Here is a 22,119-nt window from a genome sequence, read left to right as displayed (position 1 = left end):
CACTACATGTCGTTAACAATCCATGCAATCCATACATACAAAGAAACCAAAACAAATATGTTCAGAAATTAAGTTATGTGTAATAAAATGGAATGACACAGGGAAAAAGTATTGAACACATGAAGAAAGGGAGGTGCAAAAAAGCATGGAGAACCAAGACACCAGCTGAAATCTATCAGTAATTTGAAAGCAATCCTGCCCCTTGTCAGTGCAAATTATTATCAGCTGGTTCAGTGTCAACTGAAAGCTTATAAAAAGGTGTCTCATTACCAAGGTGTAACACAGAAAACATCTCATGATGGGTGAGAACGAAGAGCTCTCTCAAGACCTTTGCAACATTGTTGTTGTAAAACATGCTAATGGCATTGGTTACAGAAGGATTTCTAAACTTCTAAATGTTCCAGTGAGCGCTGTTGGGGTCATAATCCAAAAGTAGAAAGAACATCATTTAACTATAAACCAGTCACGACCAGGTGCTCCTCACACGATTTCTGACAGAGGAGTGAAAAGAATTATCAGAAGAGTTCTCCAAGAGCCAAGGACCACTTGTGGAGAGCTTCAGAAAGACCTGGAATTAGCAGGTAACATTGTTTAAAAAAAATGTAATGCACTCAACCACCATGGCCTGTATGCACGTTCACCACACAGACTCCATTGCTAAAGAAAAAGCATGTTGAAGCTGCACAACATTTAGACAAGCTTGTGAAATACTGGGAGAATATAGTCTGGTCAGATGAGACCAAAATTTAACTCTTTGGATGCCATAATACACACCCCCAAAACACCATACTAACATTGAAGCATGGAGGTGGAAACATCATGGTGTGGGGCTGTTTTTCAGCATATGGTACTGGCAAACTTCATGTCGTTAAAGGCAGGATGAATAGGAAAATGTACCAAGACATTCTTGATAAAATTCTGCTGTCGTCTACCAGGATGATGAAGATGAAACTAGGTCAGACATTTCAGCAAGACAATAACCCCAAACACAAAGCAAAGGAAACTATCAATTGGTTTTAAAGAAAGAAAATAAAGCTGGTAGAATGGCCCAGCCAATCACCTAACTTGAATCTAATAGAAAATCTATGGAACTAAAGATCAGAGTTTATAGAAAAGGCCCACGGAATCTTCAAGATTTGAAGACTGTGTGGAAGAATAGGCCAAAATCACACCTGAGCAATGCATGCAACTAGTTTCTCCATACAGGAGGCATCTTGACATTGTCATTACCAACAAAGGATTTTGTACCAAGTATTAAATAAATTTCAGTTAGCGTGTTCAATACTTTTTCCCTGTGTCATTCCATTTTATTACACATAACTTAATTTCTGAACTTTTTTGTTTTGGTTTCTTTGTATGTGTGGATGTCATGGGTTGTTACCGACATGTGGTGAAAATTTCATGTCAATAGCACCTTTAGAAATATATTTACAGAAACAAATGGTGACATGTTCAATACCTATTGAACCCAATGTATATTGTACATTCACATTAGTCCTTAACCCTCAAGGAGCATAAAATCTATGGTCAATAAGGGCACATCAATCGTTTTGCAATAGGTGGACTACATTGCTGTTACTGCAGAAGAAAGCTGCATGGAGCCATGCATAACAAAGCCTTTACAAAAATCTCTGATTTGAAGAAAAATCCTCAATAGCCACAATGGACATCACCTTCAAAAACTAGTACTGCAATCATCACTGACCTTCACAGATCAGAGCTGTGGGTGGGACCTAGCAAGTTTGACTGCTACAGGCTCCCTTGAGAAGACTACAGGGTGGATGGGCTCTTCTTTTTCCCATAAGATGGGGGGGGGGAGTATTCTGTAATCCACAAAGGGTACTGGGAACAATAACTACTGATAACAGTGCAGCAGAGGCAAAAAGTACAGGAACGTATACGTTTACTGGATTTCTGTCAGTATCAACGGGTATTTTTATTACTTATCCAACAGGCAGAACAAAACTCTTTTAAATGGTATATTTACCAGACAGTAGAAATTCATTGTTAGGGTTTACATACATTTTAAGTGAATCTGTTGCTAGTTCAAATCACAGATTTATAGGTTTAAGATTTAAAGGGTTTTCAGAGAAAACCTAGTGAATTACTTGTTAATTACAGTCTCACAAATCTTTTTACAATTTCTGCAATTATACATTTACATTTTAACAGTCCTTTATGTAGTATTCTGTTCTATTCTAAGTGTAGTGAAAACTTGCTGTTATATATGTTTATGTTATGGGAAAATAAACAAGCCAATGTCAGTAATGTGCTACAATGAAGAGTTGCGAAGAGATAAACATCTTTTTGGAGAGAACATGAGGGTTCTGTTTGCAGATTTTCCTAGCCCAGTTCAGAGCCAACAGAAGCTCCTGACACATCAAGGACACGTTATTTCACCTGACTGCATTTGAGTGGTGAAGTGATTACAAGACAAATGAGCCGTGATTGAGGACAGTCTCCGAAAACCTATGCTGGCAAAACAAGACCCCCACAAACCATAAACCTGGCAAGGTAAACAGAAAACATTTACACAAACACACATGTACCTTGACAAGTACTGAAGCCAAGTAACAGTATGGCTGTGTATCTTGCCTGGTTTCTGAATATACTGACTCTACAACTTACAGAAAAATATAGCATATAATAATTAAAGTATAGTTGGTGCCATTAATAATCTAACTGGTCACAGTACCAACACTGAGGTTTATGTACTGTGCAACAATACCTTTGATGCATGTGTTATACATAGCAACCAATCACATTCTAAAATTTGTTTTTCTGACACAATGGGGTTGATCTATTAAAACTAGAGAGTGAAAAATATAGTGCAGCTCTGCAAAGAAACCAATCAGCTTCCATTTTTTTTTTCTTGACAAAGCTTAGTTGAACAAGCTGACGTTAGAAGCTGATTGGCTACCATGCACAGCTGCACCAGGTTTTGCACTCTCCAGTTTTAGTAAATCAACTGCTATGTGTAAACCTGTAAGCACATGAATGGCTGTTTAGGCAACGCCTTGCTTTTCCTTTTGACTAAGAAGTCCAACATAATACATAAAAAAACACAAACGCTATATAGTATTATCCAAACACAACAGCCTTACTATCTTTAGGTGCTCTGGTCTCAAATTACTACCGCTGTTGTGTTTCGTGATCTTTATATTTTTTTTTGCATATAATATAATAAACGGTTGTACTGTTTTATGATAGCATACAGTAATATTGTTGTCTACTGGTAGCATTCAATAATGCAGTTAAAGGCGTAATGTTGATGCAAACCAGGTGCAGTAACATATTCCAGTGAATCAGATTTTACCAATAATCAGTTTAGAGTAGTCATAACAGCATATTATGGGCTAAATCAAAATGCAGGAAAAACTGAACTACAACTTGGACAAAACATAAATGTAAAATATGCATTTAATATTTTATTGAACTTTCTTGAAACCACTGCAGTGCTCTGAAACAGATAATGGATCTGCTTTGTTTCACTTCCCACAGCCGGTCTAGCTTTACAGATTATAGTTTCAGAAGACAAAGATCGGGTACACGAGGATGCTGCAAAACTCATGCTGCGTGTTTAATTAATACAGTCCCTGCTGAAAGAAAGCAGCGAGAGGATTCTCAAGCATTCACTAGTTTTTTTATGCATGCAAAATGTGACGGCTGCATTTACTTGACTTCCCTAATAACTTGAGCCCTGTATCCTGGGAAAGAAAACAATTTCTGGATGGGTGCAGATAAGCACTCCTGGCTGCAAATGTGATTTATTTTACTTATCTAACAGGCTCTTAACACTGACCTGGAAGGCTGCAACAAGGTTACAGAAAAGATTTTAGCACCAGTGTTATTATTTGTATGTATTATTAACATATCCCATAAATTGCTGCACACTGCAGTAAAGTACCATATGTCATGAAATAACATGGAAACATCAAAAGAAACAGAATGTACTGCTTAGCATAATGTAATTTTTATTTAAACAGATACTATTATGTAAATTGGTATGACAGCAGTACTACAATCTTTGCTTATGTTTCAGTTTAAGCTGCTGCCATGCCTGCTGCCCCAGGTTTCCTGTTTCAAGGTGACTTTCTTTTACAGCATCCCAAGGAGTCACCCTTGCATAAGGGGACTAAAGGTGTGTCTCCCTTCAGTGTGTGCATCAATAGAAACACACAGCCCAACAGCCTAGGATGGCAACGCGCTCCCCCACCCCTCCGTCCTCCTCCCCACTCTCTTTTTCAAGCTAACAAACGGACTCCAGACAAAACAGTCAACTGTTAACTCTTTTCTAGGATAATCCAGGTCAGGGAAACAACACTGAGAAAGCAGGAGTAGAGATGTAAAATCTCCAAAAATTTTGAAGCCATGACAAAAAATTATTTCTGGAAAAAATGGACATTCTTCAAAAAAAAAAAAAAAAAAGTGTGAAGTAGTTTAAAAATGAAAAGTCATTTTGTTACATGGGGAATGTGAAATGCAGTGTATATAAAAGTATTATGCTTAAAACAAAAGCTTATTCAGTAATGCCCCTTTCACACAGGCATCATCCGATCAGTCACGTTTTTTCAAAGAAAAAACATACTCCGTTTACATCAGTGTTTACATTAGTTTTCAGTTCAGTTTATGTCAGTTTACTTCAGTTTTTACTTCCGTTTATTTTAGTTCAGTTTACATCAGTTTATATCATTTCAATTCAGTTTACATCGGTCTACATCCGTTTTTGCATATGTTGTTGCAGAGACCAATCAAAGGTGACAAAAGTATAAACAAATTTTCTTGCCTAAAAACAGACAAACGGAACTGATGTCAGTGGATGGCATCCATTTACATCCGTTCTATTCTGTTTCAACAGATCTGGATGTACCCTTGTACTTTTAAAGAAAAGGACAGTAACAGACACAAATGTAAATGGATGGTAAACGGATGATTATCCGCTCACATCCGCTGGTCCATAGAAATACATTGCTGTTTGTTTTTTATCCATCAATGGATGGATGAAAAACAGAAAATGGTCCACCCGTGTGAAAGAGGCCTAAATAAACTAAACTTGCTTTTTAAAATTGTATTTTTTTATTGCAAATGGAATAAAAAGGATTGTATATGTATATATGAGAACAGGTAACTATACCCCACTTTCTGTCATATTTAGTTTGAAAGCTTCCTGCTAATATGCATTTTAGTTATTGACAATGCTGATCTAGAAGCATATATTGTAAGCTTGCTAAATTTTCAGGTATCATTTTATCTATAAAATGAAGGGATTGTGTATTTTTGTGAGGCGATGGTTTGTAACACTCCCTTACTTGAAGATGCTGCTGGTGAAGAAACACTTTGTTATGCAGGAGAAAGAGTGTTTCTGGAATAAGAACTCGGGAGGGAAAAGTTGTTTGCACTTTCATTCTTGTCCTCATCATTTAACTCCATAAAGTATTTTCTAATGTTTTTAATGCACTTCTGGCATCCAAGGATGCATTTTGTCATCCTTGTAGCATTTGGAAAAGAATATTTCTTCTCACACTATTTTAAAATTTGCAGCCTTGCTCTCAGCAGAAATTGCACTGTGGAAATGTTTCCAAATTCTAGATGTTGGTCTCACCATTTTACGGAGAGAAGGAAAAGAAAAAACAACTTACTGAGCATACTATAGGTAAACATTATGCTCTGATGGTGAAGAACATACATAGGAATAATTTAAAGGTTAAATATGAAACTAATTTGTCAGACATATTTACCCTCTTGTCAGTTAAGGCCTGGCAGGAGGACAGAAATTATCTTCTACTATATCCCAATAATAACACAACTGTAGGAGGTACAAGATCGAGCCCACAAGCAATCTAAACTGGAGCCTTTCCTCTGCAGAGCCTCCTCGTAGCAGAAATTCATATTTCTCTTGTTTGAGAGCTGCCCTAAGAATTACAGTGTTACTTGAACAGTATTCGAGGATTTGCTTGTCGTCACCTGAGAGAACTTGCAATAATTTCACACTTTAAATAAAGTGTCAGAAATCTTTCATGTTATACTGTATAGTTCAAACACCATATCATAGATATAAAATGTATTATTGTAAAAGAACATATTCAACACTTCTTTTTCAATTTTTCTGGGACAAAAAACAAAACAAAACGGCTATTTTTGCCCAGGCCTTCCCATCTCTAAGCAGGAGTCAATAGCACTTTTGTAAGCTGCATGCTCTTGGGTAAGTATTTACCAAATAGTTCCCTGGGGAATGTTTATTCTATTGTGTTCAATATGTTAAAATAAAAAACACTGAAGGTTTAATACTACTTATAGTTCTTTAAAAGTCAAGTACTTACAACAAAAAGGTATACTGAAACATGTCACCCATTCTCAATGTGTGGAAACAAAGCAGCATTTGTTTGAATAAATATCGTGCTTTGTCAAATATGGTCCCTCTTTCCTACAACAGAATGTCCCCAGAAAACTCTTACAATGCCATGTTTTACATCAGTGTTTTGTTGATTAATGCTGAAAATATCTTTTTCTATAAAAAGTAAATTCATGTCAGGCAGAAAGCTGCACAATTCAGTGCGGAAAAAAAAAATTAACAAGGCTTTTCTATCAATGGTGTCTGGACTAAGAGAGGCATATGCCAGGATTACATCCCTGCCTGGAAAAAAATGAATGAGAAGCGTGAAGCTCAGCATCCATCAAAGTAGAGCCAAAGCTGCTATCTCACTGAAACACGGCTCAAATTATGTACTAGATGGGTTAAGGAATGTACATAGGAAGATATGAAGGACATTATTGATGTATAATGTATTAAACTGCAGGTTCTGTGTAACATAATACAAAACATTAGTCTTTCTGTACTGGCCTTACAGAGCATTTGCTCCTTGATGAACAGCACCTATCAATGAGAACTGCTGTGATAATGAGATACACACACAAAGAATGGAAAAGAAATATAGATGATATATAGACAACAGTTCTACATGTGTAAAATGTGCTACACAGAAACTAAATGTAATGACTGTATATACTGAACACTTACTATATTAAAAGTAAGGATGTTTTGTGTGTGTTTTGAACCTGCAAGGAAAAAATTATTATATTTACCTGTTCTGTGAGATGGTATTTCACAGAGCATCTCCTTACTGCCTCTTTTGGAGTCATCCGGGAGGGCGCTATCTGCTCCTCCTCTCCTGCGTGTGCCCACATAGCAAGCCATGTGCTATGGTGGCACATGCGCTAGCGCACTCCCAAACAGGGCTAGGTGTGTCCATAGGCATTCACAGACGTGGCTCAGCCACACCCCTCATTTCCTCCACACTGGCTCCCACTGCTCTCAGAGTCTCCTGTGAGACCAGGAAAAGGAAGCAGTAACACTGCAGCCGGGACAGTGCTGAAGAGGACTCAGAGGTAAGCATTTAGGGAGGGGGAGGTTAGGAACAGCTAGTGGAAGGTTTTAAGCATTTTAAGTTCTTGGAAGATTAAAAAAGGGGCAACACTGAGAAACACCCACGTCAAATTACAGCTGCAACAGAGCGCACTTTGTGTGCTTTCTTTAGCCCACAAAAAAATGTGTCTCTTGCATAAAAGAGCTAATTGTTTGTGTTTCCCCAGTCTTCCTCTATTGCTGACCTCACTGCAAGATTATAGAAGTCTCAATGGATGCAAAAGGATTTTGAAACTGCATATGCATTGCCTATCCATTGTTTTACATTTATGAGTAGTTATGTATGCCATAACTGGTTAGAAGCTAGACATGTGGTTTGGGTTAAAATCCAGTTAGGCATTATTGATCTCCATATCTAGCAATATCATAACACTGAGCCTTAGTCCACAAATATACAAATTTTGATGTCATGCAAACCAAAAGGCTTTTCTGTGGACCCTGTTCACATACTGTAAGTGTGGGCCAGCCGAAGTGAGATTTGAAAAAGAGTACTGTGTGATTTTCAGTTCGGTTCAGCTACAATTTCCAATCTCACACACTTTAACAATTTGTATTGGAATCGTACCTAAACCACTAAATGAAATCACATTGAACCAGGCTTTAAAATCGCACTGCAAACCAGCCTGCACATACAGTGGTTATAAAAATTCTACACACCCCTGTTTAAATGTCAGGTTTCTGTGATGTAAAAAAATGAGACAAAGATAAATCATTTCAGAACTCTTTCCAACTTTAATGTGACCTATAAACTGTACAACTCAATTGAAAAACAAACTGAAATCTTTTTTTTTTGGGGGGGGGGGGGCGAACATAAAAAACTAAAATAATGTGGTTGCATAAGTGTGCACACCCTCTTATAACTGGGGATGTAGCTGTGTTCAGAATTAAGCAATTTCATTCAACATCATGTTAAATAGGAATCAGTACACACCTGCCATAATTTAAAGCGACTCTGATTAACCCGAAATTAAGCTTTAGTAGGTCTTTCCTGACATTTTCTTAGTCGCATCCTACAGCAAAAGCCATGGTCTGTGGAGAGCTTACAAAGCATTAGAGGGATCTCACTGTTAAAAAGTATCAGTCAGGAGAAGGGTACAAAAGAATTTCCAGGGCATTAGATATACCATGGAACACAGTGGAGGCAGTCATGAAGTGGAGAAAATATGGCACAACAAGGACTTTACCAAGAACTAGATGTCTCTCCAAAATTGATGAAAAAAAGAGAAGAAAACTGGTCTGGGAGGCTGCAAAGAGGCCTACAGCCACATTAAATGAGCTGCAGGAATATCTGGCAAGTACTGGCTGGGTGGTATATGTGACAACAATCTCCCATATTCTTCATATGTCTGGGCTATGGGGTAGAGTGGTAAGGCGGAAGTCTTTTCTTACGAAGAAAAACATCCAAGCCCAGCTAAATTTTGCAAAAACACATCTGCAGTCTCCCAAAAGCATGTGGGAAAATGTGTTATGGTCTGATGAAACTAACGTTGAACTTTTTGGCCATAATTCCAAAAAATATGTTTGGTGCAAAAACAACACTGCACATCACCAAAAGAACACCATACCCACAATGAACATGGTGGTAGCAGCATCATGCTTTGGGGCTATTTTTTTCAGCTGGAACTGGGGCCTCAGTCAAGGTAGAGGGAATTATGAACAGTTCCAAATACCAGTCAACACTGGCACAGAACCTTCAGGCTTCTGATAGAAAGCTGAACATGAAGAGGATCTTCTTCTTTCAGCATGAGACCCAAAGCATACATCCAAATCAACAAAGGAATGGCTTCACCAGAAAAAGATTCAAGTTTTGGAATGGCCCAGCCGAAGCCCAGGCCTGAATCCAATCGAAAATATGTGGGGTGACCAGAAGAGGGCTGTTCACAGGAGATACCCTCGCAATCTGACAGATTTGGAGTGTCAAGATGTGCCATGCTGATAAACTCATACCCAAAAAGGCGGAGTGCTGGAATAAAATCAAAAAGTGCTTCAACAAAGTATTAGTTTAAGGGTGTGCACACTTATGCAACCATATTATTTTAGTTTTTATTTTAACTTCCCTCCACCTAAAAGATTTCAGTTTGGTTTTCAATTGAGTTGTACAACTTATAGGTTACATTAAAGGTGGAAGAAGTTCTGAAATGATTTAGCTGTCTCATTTTTTTACATCACATAAACATTTTAACAAGGGTGTGTAGACTTTTTTATATCCACTGTACATGAACCCAGTCTCAATGAATGCTCAGAACAATTGCACTGTAATGAGTACACTGCACCTGTGCAATTTACCAGTAAGAGAAAATGGAAAGCAAAATGAATGACAGCGTTACTAAAATCTATAACAGTAAATTATGAACATGCTGAGATTCTTGTATCTGTAATTTTGAAAGCAAAGGAACAAAGTTTAAATTGGGAAGCCAAACAGAGTCTTATGTTCTACTGCATAAAAAATTCACCTGTTAAGTAAAAAATGTAGGGCATAAACCATAGTCATAAATATTTGAGAGTCAACTATCCATAATTCATGCACTTTCAAATACTCTTTTTTGTACAGCTCCAGTTAACATGCTTGTGTGACATTTTAATCACACAATCTACATGTGGCCTGAAGATTTACAGTGCTGCAGTATTTCATGTATGTGCTGTATAGGTTTCCCTTAGGCAGATGTATGCATTTTGATAGCAGTCTCCATTTCTAACATTCCTCCTAGGCTAAGCAACAACATAACAGACACAAAGGTGTGTAGAGTGTTGGCACATTATGTGTCATGGACATCACTTCTCTACAAAAGAGACATGGAAAATGACTGATGGCTTGAAGGAAAACACCCTCAAGCAGCTGTAACTCAGAGTATATAAATGCTCTAATTTATTGTAGACTGTTGTGTATGTTATATAAACAGGCATAGGCGCCTTCTAGCCACTGGAGAACTAAAAGTCCATCATGCCCTTCCAGAGCTAAATTTATATTCCCATCATGGAACAGAAGGATATACAGTATCTCACAGAAGTGAGTACACGCCTCACATTTCTGTAAATATTTATATATTTATTTCAGGTACTTATATAGCTCCGTCAGTTTATGCAGCGCTTTACATATATATATTGTACATTCACATCAGTCCCTAACTCTTAAGGGGTGTACAATCTAAAGTCCCTAACTTACATTCATACACATACTAGGGCCAATTTAAAACAGGAGCTAATTCACCTACCAGCATGTCTTTGGAGTGTGGGAGGAAACCGGAGTACCCGGAGGAAACCCATGTAGGCACAGGGAGAACATGCAAACTCTAGGCAGGAGGTGCCGTGGCTGGGATTCGAACCAACTACCCTAGTACTGCCAAGCGGAAGTGCTAACCATTTAGCCACTGTGCTGTCCAGTATTTTATTATTATTATTATTATTATTATTATACAGGATTTATATAGCGCCAACAGTTTGCTCAGTGCTTATTATATATTTTCATGTGACAACACTAAAGAAATGACACTTTGCTACAATGTAAAGTAGTGAGTGTACAGCTTGTATAACAATGTAAATTTGCTGTCCCCTCAAAATAACTCAACAAACAGCCATTATTGTCTAAACCACTAGCAACAAAAGTGAGTACACCCCTAAGTGAAAATGTCCAAATTGAGCTCAATCAGCCATTTTTCCTCCCCGGTGTCATGTGACTCGTTCGTGTTACAAGGTCTCAGGTGTGTTAAATTTGGTGTTATCGCTCTCACTTTCTCATACTGGTCACTGGAAGTTCAACATGGTACCTCATGGCAAAAAACTCTCTTAGGATCTGAAAAAAAGAATTGTTGCTCTACATATAGAAGGCTATAAGAAGATTGTCAAGACCCTGAAACTGAGCTGCTACAGGGTGGCCAAGACCATACAGAAGTTCAACAGGACAGGTTCCACTCAGAACCGGCCTCGATATGGTCGACCAAAGAAGTTGAGTGCACATGCTCGGCATCATATCCAGAGGATGTCTGTGGGAAATAAATGTATGAGTGCTGCCAGCATTGCTGTAGAGGTTGAAGGGATGGGGGGTCAGCCTGTCAGTGCTCAGACCATATGCCGCACACTGCATCAAACTGGTCTGCATGGCTGTCATCCCAGAAGGAAGCCTCTTCTAAAGATGATGCACAAGAAAACCCACAAACAGTTTGCTGAAGACAAGCAGACAAAGGACATGGATTACTGGAACCACGTCCTGTGGTCTGATGAGACCAAGATAAACTTATTTGGTTCAGATGGCGTCAAGCGTGTGGCGGCAACCAGGTGAGGAGTACAAGACAAGTGTGTCTTGCCTACAGTCAAGCATGATGGTGGGAGTGTCATGGTCTGGGGTTGCATGAGTGCTGCCGGCAATGGGTAGCTACAGTTAATTAAGGGAACCATGAATGCCAACATGTACTGTGACATACTGAAGCAGAGCATGATCCCCTCCCTTCGGAAACTGGGCCGCAGGGCAGTATTCCAACATGATAAGGACCCCAAACACACCTAGAAGACAACCACTGACTTGCTAATGAAGCTGAGGGTAAAGGTGATGGATTGGCCAAGTATGTCTCCAGACCTAAACTCTATTGAGCATCTGTGGGGCATCCTCAAATGGAAGGTGGAGGAGTGCAAGGTCTCTAACATCCACCAGCTCTGTGATGTCATCATGGAGGAGTGGAAGAGGACTCCAGTGGCAACCTGTGAAGCTCTGGTGAACTCTATGCCCAAGAGGGTTAAGGCAGTGCTGGAAAATAATGGTGGCCACACAAAATATTGACACTTTGGGCCCAATTTGGACATTTTCACTTAGCGGTGTACTCACTTTTGTTGCCAGTGGTTTAGACATTCATGGCTGTGTGTTGAGTTATTTTGAGGGGACAGCAAATTTACACTGTTATACAAGCTGTGCAGTCACTACTTTACATTGTAGCAAAGTGTAATTTCTTCACTGTTGTCACATGAAAATATATAATAAAATAGTTACAAAAATGTGAGGGGTGTACTCACTTCTGTGAGATACTTTATTATAAATGTAAATATGTGGATCTACGCTAATACCACATGTATATACAGTAAAGCCCCTTTCACACGGGCATTTTGTCCATTGATTTATGAAACACAGACAGCACTGCATTCCTATGGGCAAATTGACGTAAATATACAATCATCCATTTACATCTGCGTCTCTTTAAAAAACAGAAGCGGACCTAAATGGACAAGAGCTCGTATTTGCACTGGTTGTTAGGAGCCGGCACCTGTGGGCAACCATGACCCATCCCTGCTGTCAGTGGGGGGGGGGGGGAGGGATTTCTCGCTGACAGAAGAATGAAAACAAAGGAGCTGAAAATTAACAAAAAAGACAGCCTGTCAGGCCAGGAAAGGGGGGGGGGGGGGGGGTGGAGAGCATGTGCCTCCCCCACCTCCTGAACCGTACAGGCCACATGCCCCCCTGGCAAAGCAACTTGTCTCCATGTTGATGGGGACAGGCGCCTCTTCCCCACAACCCTGACCCGGTGGTTGGGTGGGGGTGATTTATCAGAATTCAGAAGCCCCTTCTAATAAGGGGGCCTCCAGATCCTGCCCCTCCATGTGAATGAGTATGGGGTACCCAGTACCACTACTGAATCAACAAGGAAACTCAAGTAAAATAAACACAAAACTGTTTTTGACAAGTCCATTATTTGAAGAAAAAAAAATGTCCTCTGATGTACATCCATTGTCAGTCACATTGTCCAGCGACGTCAATCACAATGAATGACAGCCACCAACCACACAAAAGAAAACCCGCCCAAACCCAACCGCTCCCATCACTCCACCCACTGCTAACCAAAGGGTCTGTGTTAGCTGGTGACATCACTTGGTGACCCTGCCCCTTTGTTTATATAAACAGCAGGGGTAAGCAGAGACATAATTTGGATATTTCCATATATGGTCAGAGACATCATAAGGAGGCAGGGTCAGTAGGGAATAGTCATGGTTGTTAAGGATGCCGGTGGGCAGATCTAAAAACAGATGAAAACCGAACTGAGCTGAAAACTGATGTAAACTGACTGAATGGATGATGCCCATGTGAAAAGGGCCTAAATGTTCTATAGGTCAATTATATTCAAAGCTGTAAACCCTAGTTACCAATCCTTGTTTCTACACAAATTATTTCTACAATTTTCAGTTGCAACAATGACCTACTAAGATATTATATTGTTAATAATGGCTACAACCTGACCTGAAAGTTTTTTTTATTAACTAATATTTCTATAGCAATTCTCCTCCTGGGCACTCAAAGCACTTTATCTGCTCTTGGGGCAAATGGTGATTCAGTCATCTTGGCTGTGCACAGTAGAATGTCATACTAGGCCCAATTATAGAAAGAAACCAATTAACCTACCAGCATATTTTAGTGTGTGGGAGGAAACTCACACAAGCACAGGGAGAACATGCAACCTCCATGCATATAGTGTCCTGACCGGCGCTCGAACCAAGGACCCCAGCCAGCGCTGAAGGCAGAAGTGCTAACCATGAGGCCACTGTGCTGCCCATTGCAAGCAACTTCCCCAAATTGTTTATTGCTTCTGCCAGGCCTAACAATTGGACAATTGATATGTTAGCAGGACCTCCCCAAGCAGGTAATAACCAGCATTCGTTACTGCCAGAAGCACTCATCGCACAAACTAGTTTTCCAAGTAGGTGTAGGCAGGATGACCTGGATTGTTCTCTTTCTTAGACAAAAGAAACAAGATTGCCACTGCATGTATCCTATTTTCACAAACAAGCCAAGTGAGGAAGAAGATTACAAGAGATTCCATGCACCTTCTGTGAGACAGTTGTTTCTCCATGGCAAGCTTTTGAAAACAAGTGTAGTTTACTGCCAATCTACTAAAAAAAAAACATAAAATCACATTGCAACGCAGAAAAAACAGGCACTATACTATTTAGCCCATGAACCTGAGTATGCAAATGTTGCAGACCACTAAATCATAGTTATGAAGCATAGCTTGAACTAAATATATTTTTAAACAAAATATAACAAACTGTTTTTCAAGTAAAATAACTCTGAGCACAGCCTTACAAAGAACTAGCTAGGAATGTTTAGACAAACATATCTAGGTTCTTATGTTTGATATCAACCAATGTTCAATATATATAGGGTGTAATGTGTAACATGCTCCAGCACATGTCCTCTTCACCCCCCCCCCACCTCCTCCGATCCTCCCGCCGTGTGACAGTGGATGAGAGATCCTCTTCACAGTCACTGTCACATTTTAAAAACAGCGAGGCTGTGTTGGGCATCACCCACACTGCTGTGTCATTCATTCACAGAAATCTGTGAATGAGAAGTCCAGTCTTCCACTGCAGCAAATCGGTTGTAGGGGCACTGATGAGTGCCCTAGTAATTCATCCACAAGCCCTGCAGCTTTCAAACTGACAGCCTGTAAGCCGTAGGGCTTGTCTGCAGAAGCTTACAGCAGCAAAAACGCCTATATAACCAAGAAGAGACTTAAGTGTCTTGTCAAAGAAATCAATTGATAGATGCCATCCTGTCTGCCCAGGCTCTGGTAGAATAAGGCTTACCAAGAGAAAGAAGTATACTTCCAATAGTGTAGTATTTATTATAAAATAAGGTGAAGCAATACAGTCAGGTCCATAAATATTGGGACATCGACACAATTCTAACATTTTTGGCTCTATACACCACCACAATGGAATTGAAATGAAACAAACAAGATGTGCTTTAACTGCAGACTGTCAGCTTTAATTTGAGGGTATTTACATCCAAATCAGGTGAACGGTGTAGGAATTACAACAGTTTGCATATGTGCCTCCCACTTGTTAAGGAACCAAAAGTAATGGGACAGAATAATAAATATAAATCAAACTTTCACTTTTTAATACTTGGTTGCAAATCTTTTGCAGTCAATTACAGCCTGAAGTCTGGAATGCATAGACATCACCAGATGCTGGGTTTCATCCCTGGTGATGCTCTGCCAGGCCTCTATTGCAACTGTCTTCAGTTCCTGCTTGTTCTTGGGGCATTTTCTCTTCAGCAAGTGAAATGCATGCTCAATCAGATTCAGGTCAGGTGATTGACTTGGCCATTGCATAACATTCCACTTCTTTCCCTTAAAAAACTCTTTGGTTGCTTTTGCAGTATGCTTTGGGTCATTGTCCATCTGCACTGTGAAGCGGCGTCCAATGAGTTCTGAAGCATTTGGCTGAATATGAGCAGATAATATTGCCCGAAACACTTCAGATTTCATCCTGCTGCTTTTGTCAGCAGTCACATCATCAAAAAATACAAGAGAACCAGTTCCATTGGCAGCCATACATGCCCATGCCATGACACTACCACCACCATGCTTCACTGATGAGGTGGTATGCTTAGGATCATGAGCAGTTCCTTTCCTTCTCCATACTCTTCTCTTCCCATCACTCTGGTACAAGTTGATCTTGGTCTCATCTGTCCATAGGATGTTGTTCCAGAACTGTGAAGGCTTTTTTAAATGTTATTTGGCAAACTCTAATCTGGCCTTCCTGTTTTTGAGGCTCACCAATGGTTTCCATCTTGTGGTGAACCCTCTGTATTCACTCTGGTGAAGTCTTCTCTTGATTGTTGACTTTGACACACATACAGCTACCTCCTGGAGAGTGTTCTTGATCTGGCCAACTGTTGTGAAGGGTGTTTTCTTCACAAGGGAAAGAATTCTTCGGTCATCCACCACAGTTGTTTTCCGTGGTCTTCTGGGTCTTTTGGTGTTGCTGAGCTCACCAGTGCGTTCCTTCTTTTTAATGTTCCAAACAGTTGTTTTGGCCATGCCTAATGTTTTTGCTATCTCTCTGATGGGTTTGTTTTTTCAGCCTAATGATGGCTTGCTTCACTGATAGTGACAGCTCTTTGGATCTCATCTTGAGAGTTGACAGCAACAGATTCCAAATGCAAATAGCACACTTGAAATGAACTCTGGACCTTTTATCTGCTCATTGTAATTGGGATAATGAGGGAATAACACACACCTGGCCATGGAACAGCTGAGAAGCCAATTGTCCCATTACTTTTGGTCCCTTAACAAGTGGGAGGCACATATGCATACTGTTGTAAATCCTACACCGTTCACCTGATTTTGATGTAAAAACCCTCAAATTAAAGCTGACAGTCTGCAGTTAAAGCACATCTTGTTTGTTTCATTTCAAATCCATTGTGGTGGTGTATAGAGCCAAAAATGTTAGAATCGATGTCCCAATATTTATAAATTGGTGTACAGAACAAAGAAAAGCCAACTTACATAAACAGCCGCTGCTGACCCGGGATCGCACAGCGGCGTTATGTCAGCAAGGTAACTCCTATCCGACGCATTTCATCCAATAGGACATTATCAAGAAGTGCTGTAGAATCAACTAACATCCCTGGTGAGTTTGAAATTCACTGGGAGACAGTTGTGATTTATATAAAACTGAATTGTGTTGTCTACAATCAAGAACACTTTCATATGGTGATGGATGGAAATTCACTGAATACCTTTTCATCTGTTTGTATGGACATATACTTTTGAGCGCAAATATCAACTAGTTTATTTGATATTTCACATTATTTGATTAGCGCTGCACTTAACACTTTCATTTATCAAATCGCATTAGGTCTATATACTACCTAATTGTGCCAGCTGCTTTGCACTACTAGCCAGCACTGATATACATTTTTTAATTGTATTTAGCATTTAAAGTAACCCTTTTGTTTTCAAATCTTTGCAAAAACTACTGCCAAATGAGAACTATTCAGCATACCTTAGCTTGTACACCCCTTGAGGGTTAGGGACTGATGAGAATGTACAATATATATGAAAAGTGCTGCGTAAATTGGTGCTATAAAAGTACCTGAAATAAATAAAATAAATAAATAAAACTAACTCACCAATTTTCAATATGTGAAAAGAATTCTACTCTAGTCTTTTCCCCAAGAACCACTTATTTTTCTATTGAGTGCTACCATTTTGCCTCTTACACAGCACCAAAGAGCCAGGCTGTCAATCACAGCTCAAACTTCAAAGATATCCGATACCTCTGCCTTTGCTGTGGCAGTCATGGGTCAATGCTTTCTTCTTTTGTCAGCAGCTGGGGGAGTAGTTTGAGATGGTGGCAAGAACTTGGCTGCCGTCTTTGGATAAAAAGGCAACATCTGCATATTGGTAACAGTGCTGTTTAGCTACAGGTTTTGAGGGAAAAAGTAATGCATCTGAAAAACTAATAGAATGACTAACTGAAAATATTTGTGGAATGAAAATGATCACTTTAATAAACACTAGGTTCATAAAACATGATGTTTCTGTACATTAACAGGATCATTTACATTTAGCTGTATACCTAAAAATTACGTACTGCACAGGACCTCTTTAAACAAAAGCACTGTCGAAAAAATGCCCAACTAGTTTTGATGCCTAACAAATCTTTTTGCTCTGTTATTTACAAATATCATGCATAACCAGCCAGTACCTTTTTATTTACCCTCATATTCTGACCCTAGCAGGTATTATCTATTCTATACAATTAAAGACTGTATGATGATTGTACCCTCATATTCTGACCCTAGCAGGTAATATTTATTCTACACAATTAAAGACTGTATGATTATTGTACAAATGCCAGTACGATAAATAATTTACATTAAAGGCAATAATAAATTTGTTACACCCTGGGGTCAGATAACGCAAGTAAGCAAAAGGAGAATTCAACCTTCAATAAAACCAAGCACAGCACTTTAATCAATTTCCTTTGCTTGCTTGTTTACAGAGATAGTTGCTGCACAGTTTAGTTTAATGCACCTTGATCATTAACAGCAACATAAAATAACATAAAACATGAATTTATACACACAAGCCAAAATTAATCTCATTGCCAGTATCTATGCATTTGCAGCGCTTTTAAAATAACGCAGTTTGAGAAACACAAAAACAAGCCATTATTTTTATTTGCCAAAATCATTTTTTGTGATGTTGTTCACTGTTGACATACTGTAAATATATAGGCATATATACACAGGTTTTTTTTCATGATGTTTTCAAATGGATCCAACTGTGAACATTGATGCATAATAAGGGAGATCACCTATTAATAGAGCATTTGAGATTTCTTGTCAGCTTGACTTTTTCATGCCAAAATCTGTGCATTTCCCAGCTCTACACATTGGCTAAGACCACTGCATGCAATCTCACTTATGTTTCTGGGATTTGTATTTATTTTAAAATACTGGCAGCATATTAGCAAGAATAACATCAGCCCTGTATTATAATGGCAGTAGTGAGTAGACAAACCCAATAAAGGGATCACACATCTTTTGACTTTGAGGCCTATGTTAACCGCTTGCCGCCCTGCCACTGTGTATATACGTGTGCAGGGCGGCAGTGGAGCGCAAAACCACGTTTAAAAACGGGTTCCGCGCTCCCGACACTTTCGCCGGCAGGGGGCGCGCGCGCGCGCTCCCGCCGACCCGCGGGTGACACTATTTGATCCAGGAGGGATCAATCATTAGATTTCAGCCAGTGATTTCTGGCTGAAATCACATGATCGGTCCCTGTCCTATCCTGTCCTGTGTTGACATACACAGGGCAGGATATGATGTCATTCTTCTCTGCCTGGACACATTCCGTTCCAGACAGAGAAGAAGACATCCAAAAAGTGAGTACACAAGCACTACACTACAGTTAGAACACTCTAGGACACATTTAACCCCCTGATCGCCCCCCCCCCCCTCCAGTTAACCCTTCACTGCCCTGTCACCAGTGTTACTGATCAGTGAAGCGATTTTTACTGATCAGTGTCGCTGGCGACTTCCGATAGAGTTAGCGCCCCTCCCAGATAGCGCCAGATTGCCTGCCAGTACACCAGTAATCCCGTTTAACCCCCTGATCGCCCCCCCCCCTCCAGTTAACCCCTTCACTGCCCTGTCACCCAGTGTCACTGATCAGTGAACCAATTTTTACTGATCACTGTATCAGTGTCGCTGGCGACTTCCGATAGAGTTAGCGCCCCTCCCAGATAGCGCCAGTTTGCCCGCCAGTACACCAGTAATCCCGTTTAACCCCTTGATCGCCCCCCCCCCCTCCAGTTAACCCCTTCACTGCCCTGTCACCCAGTGTCACTGATCAGTGAACCAATTTTTACAGATCACTGTATCAGTGTCGCTGGCGACTTCCGATAGAGTTAGCGCCCCTCCCAGATAGCGCCAGTTTGCCCGCCAGTACACCAGTAATCCCGTTTAACCCCTTGATCGCCCCCCCCCCAGTTAACCCCTGCACTGCCCTGTCACCAGTGTCACTGATCAGTGAACCAATTTTTACTGATCACTGTATCAGTGTCGCTGGCGACTTCCGATAGTGTTAGCGCCCCTCCTAGATAACGCCAGTTTGCCCGCTAATGCACGGGATTTTTTTTACCAAAAACATGTAGCAGAATACATTTTGGCTTAAATTTATGACTAACTTTGAGTTTACGATATATTTTTTATAGCTGAAAGTAGAAAATATTGTTTTTTTTCAAAATTTTTGTGTTTTTTTTGTTTATAGAGCAAAAAATAAAAAGCGCACAGGTGATCAAATACCACCAAAAGAAAGCTCTATTTGTGTGAAAAAAAGGACGTAATTTTCGTTTGGGTGCAGCATTGCATGACCGCGCAATTATCATTTGAGTTAGTGCAGTGCTGTATAGCAAAAAAAGGCATAAATTACAGTATCTATACCATAGTTTGTAGACGCTATAACTTTCACACAAAGCAATCAATATACACTTATTGGGATTTTTTTTACCAAAAACATGTAGCAGAATACATTTTGGCTTAAATTTATGACTAACTTTGAGTTTACGATATATTTTTTATAGCTGAAAGTAGAAAATATTGTTTTTTTTCAAAATTTTTGTGGTTTTTTTGTTTATAGCGCAAAAAATAAAAAGCGCACTGGTGATCAAATACCACCAAAAGAAAGCTCTATTTGTGTGAAAAAGGACGTAATTTTCGTTTGGGTGCAGCATTGCATGACCGCGCAATTATCATTTGAGTTAGTGCAGCGCTGTATAGCAAAAAAAGGCATAAATTACAGTATCTATACCATAGTTTGTAGACGCTATAACTTTCACACAAAGCAATCAATATACACTTATTGGGATTTTTTTTACCAAAAACATGTAGCAGAATACATTTTGGCTTAAATTTATGACTAACTTTGAGTTTACGATATATTTTTTATAGCTGAAAGTAGAAAATATTGTTTTTTTTCAAAATTTTCGTGGTTTTTTTGTTTATAGCGCAAAAAATAAAAAGCGCACAGGTGATCAAATACCACCAAAAGAAAGCTCTATTTGTGTGAAAAAAAGGACGTAAATTTTGTTTGGGTATAGCATTGCATGACCGTGCAATTATCATTTGAATTAGTGCAGCGCCAAACAGCAAAAAAAGGCCTGGTCATTAAGGGGGGTAAATCCTCTGGGGCTCAAGTGGTTAACCTACAGGGTCAATTAGCCCACTATTGTCCATATTTGACAGAATTACTATTTTTTGGATTTATCATTTAAGAATTAAGTACACACAGTATAAAGGTATAAAGACTTACTTGTGCTTTCTTGTCAAGCGGCTTTGAAGTCGGTGGCAAGATCTGATTGTCTCTGGACAACTTCTGTACAAAATCTATGCGTCTGAAGTCTTCTCTCCCTTGTAGTTTGCACATGACCCCAGCCTTCAGGGTAGGAGAGAGAGCAAATAAATACTTAAATCCACAATCCCAGGACATCGTAAGCTTACTTAAAACTCATAATATATTCCTCAGTGATATAACAGAAAACAAGTCCCACATAAAATTAAGCCAAGTGGGTGCTCTATTGCTTCAGAACAAAAATAAACCAAAATCACAATCCACTATGTGTGCAGCTGATATACACTATTTGCTTGTTCCTCTCCACCTATTTCCTGTTGCATGAGGGAATTGTAACAAGAGGTTGAAAACCCATGGGAAAGACTGGCCAGGAACAACTATGATTCTGGATGAAGTGATTTAGACTCGTCATTCCTAAAAATAACATTGTAGCACCTCCTTTTCATCTACTTCAGTCCTTGGCCCTGACCACATAACAAGTTGTCAAGTTCAGCGATTGTTGTTGAATGAGTTAGAAGTACAGGATATATTTGCCGAACTGGTGTTTGTGTGCAATAATCTTATGAAGGCTTTGAAACTTGGTATTAAATTAAAGCTCACTTTAGTAAAAAAAAAAAAAAATAGTGCATTTATTATTTTTGTACACTAAAGCCTGAAAAGCATGGCACCTTAATCAGTTGATTGCGGGTGCAATGTAGGACTCTTGCAGACAGTGGACATCCCTCTACCTATACATCTGTATTGGCAGACTGTTACTCAGCTGCAGTAAGTGTCAGGGAACTACGAGGGCGTTGAACTACAAATCCTATCTTCCACCACAGCAAGCTGTCTGCTGCATTAACAGACAGGACTTAAAGTTCATTCATTCACAGATCCCTGTGAATGAATGGCGTGATTGTGCAAGCAGAGCCCTGCACACTCGCATCATTTTTAAAATGCGATATCGGCTACAGGGAGAACCCCCCCTGCTTCCACAGGGAAGGGAGGGCAGGGTGGTGGGTGCTGAACATGTTAGATTATGCAACCATAGTTTACAGAAAATAAAATCGCTTAATTCCCCCATCAACACTG

At 39.6% G+C, this 22,119-nt stretch overlaps 1 protein-coding gene across 1 annotated transcript in view; it reads right to left on the bottom strand.

Moving 5' to 3' along the window:
- RAPGEF5 (Rap guanine nucleotide exchange factor 5) overlaps nucleotides 1–22,119 on the bottom strand; it is a 393,851-nt gene that overhangs the window by 126,330 nt on the left and 245,402 nt on the right. The window contains exon 9 of the mRNA XM_089673151.1: nucleotides 21,010–21,132. Within this exon, the coding sequence (XP_089529277.1) occupies nucleotides 21,010–21,132 (123 nt within the window). The remainder of the gene's footprint in view (nucleotides 1–21,009; nucleotides 21,133–22,119) is intronic.

Source organism: Staurois parvus, unplaced genomic scaffold, assembly GCF_062004578.1.
Source record: "Staurois parvus isolate SC_StPar_1 unplaced genomic scaffold, SC_StPar_1.0 ptg000136l, whole genome shotgun sequence".
Taxonomy (NCBI): Eukaryota; Metazoa; Chordata; class Amphibia; order Anura; family Ranidae; genus Staurois; species Staurois parvus.
Note: the sequence above shows the minus strand (reverse complement) of the source record. Positions and strands in the feature narration are given on the sequence as shown.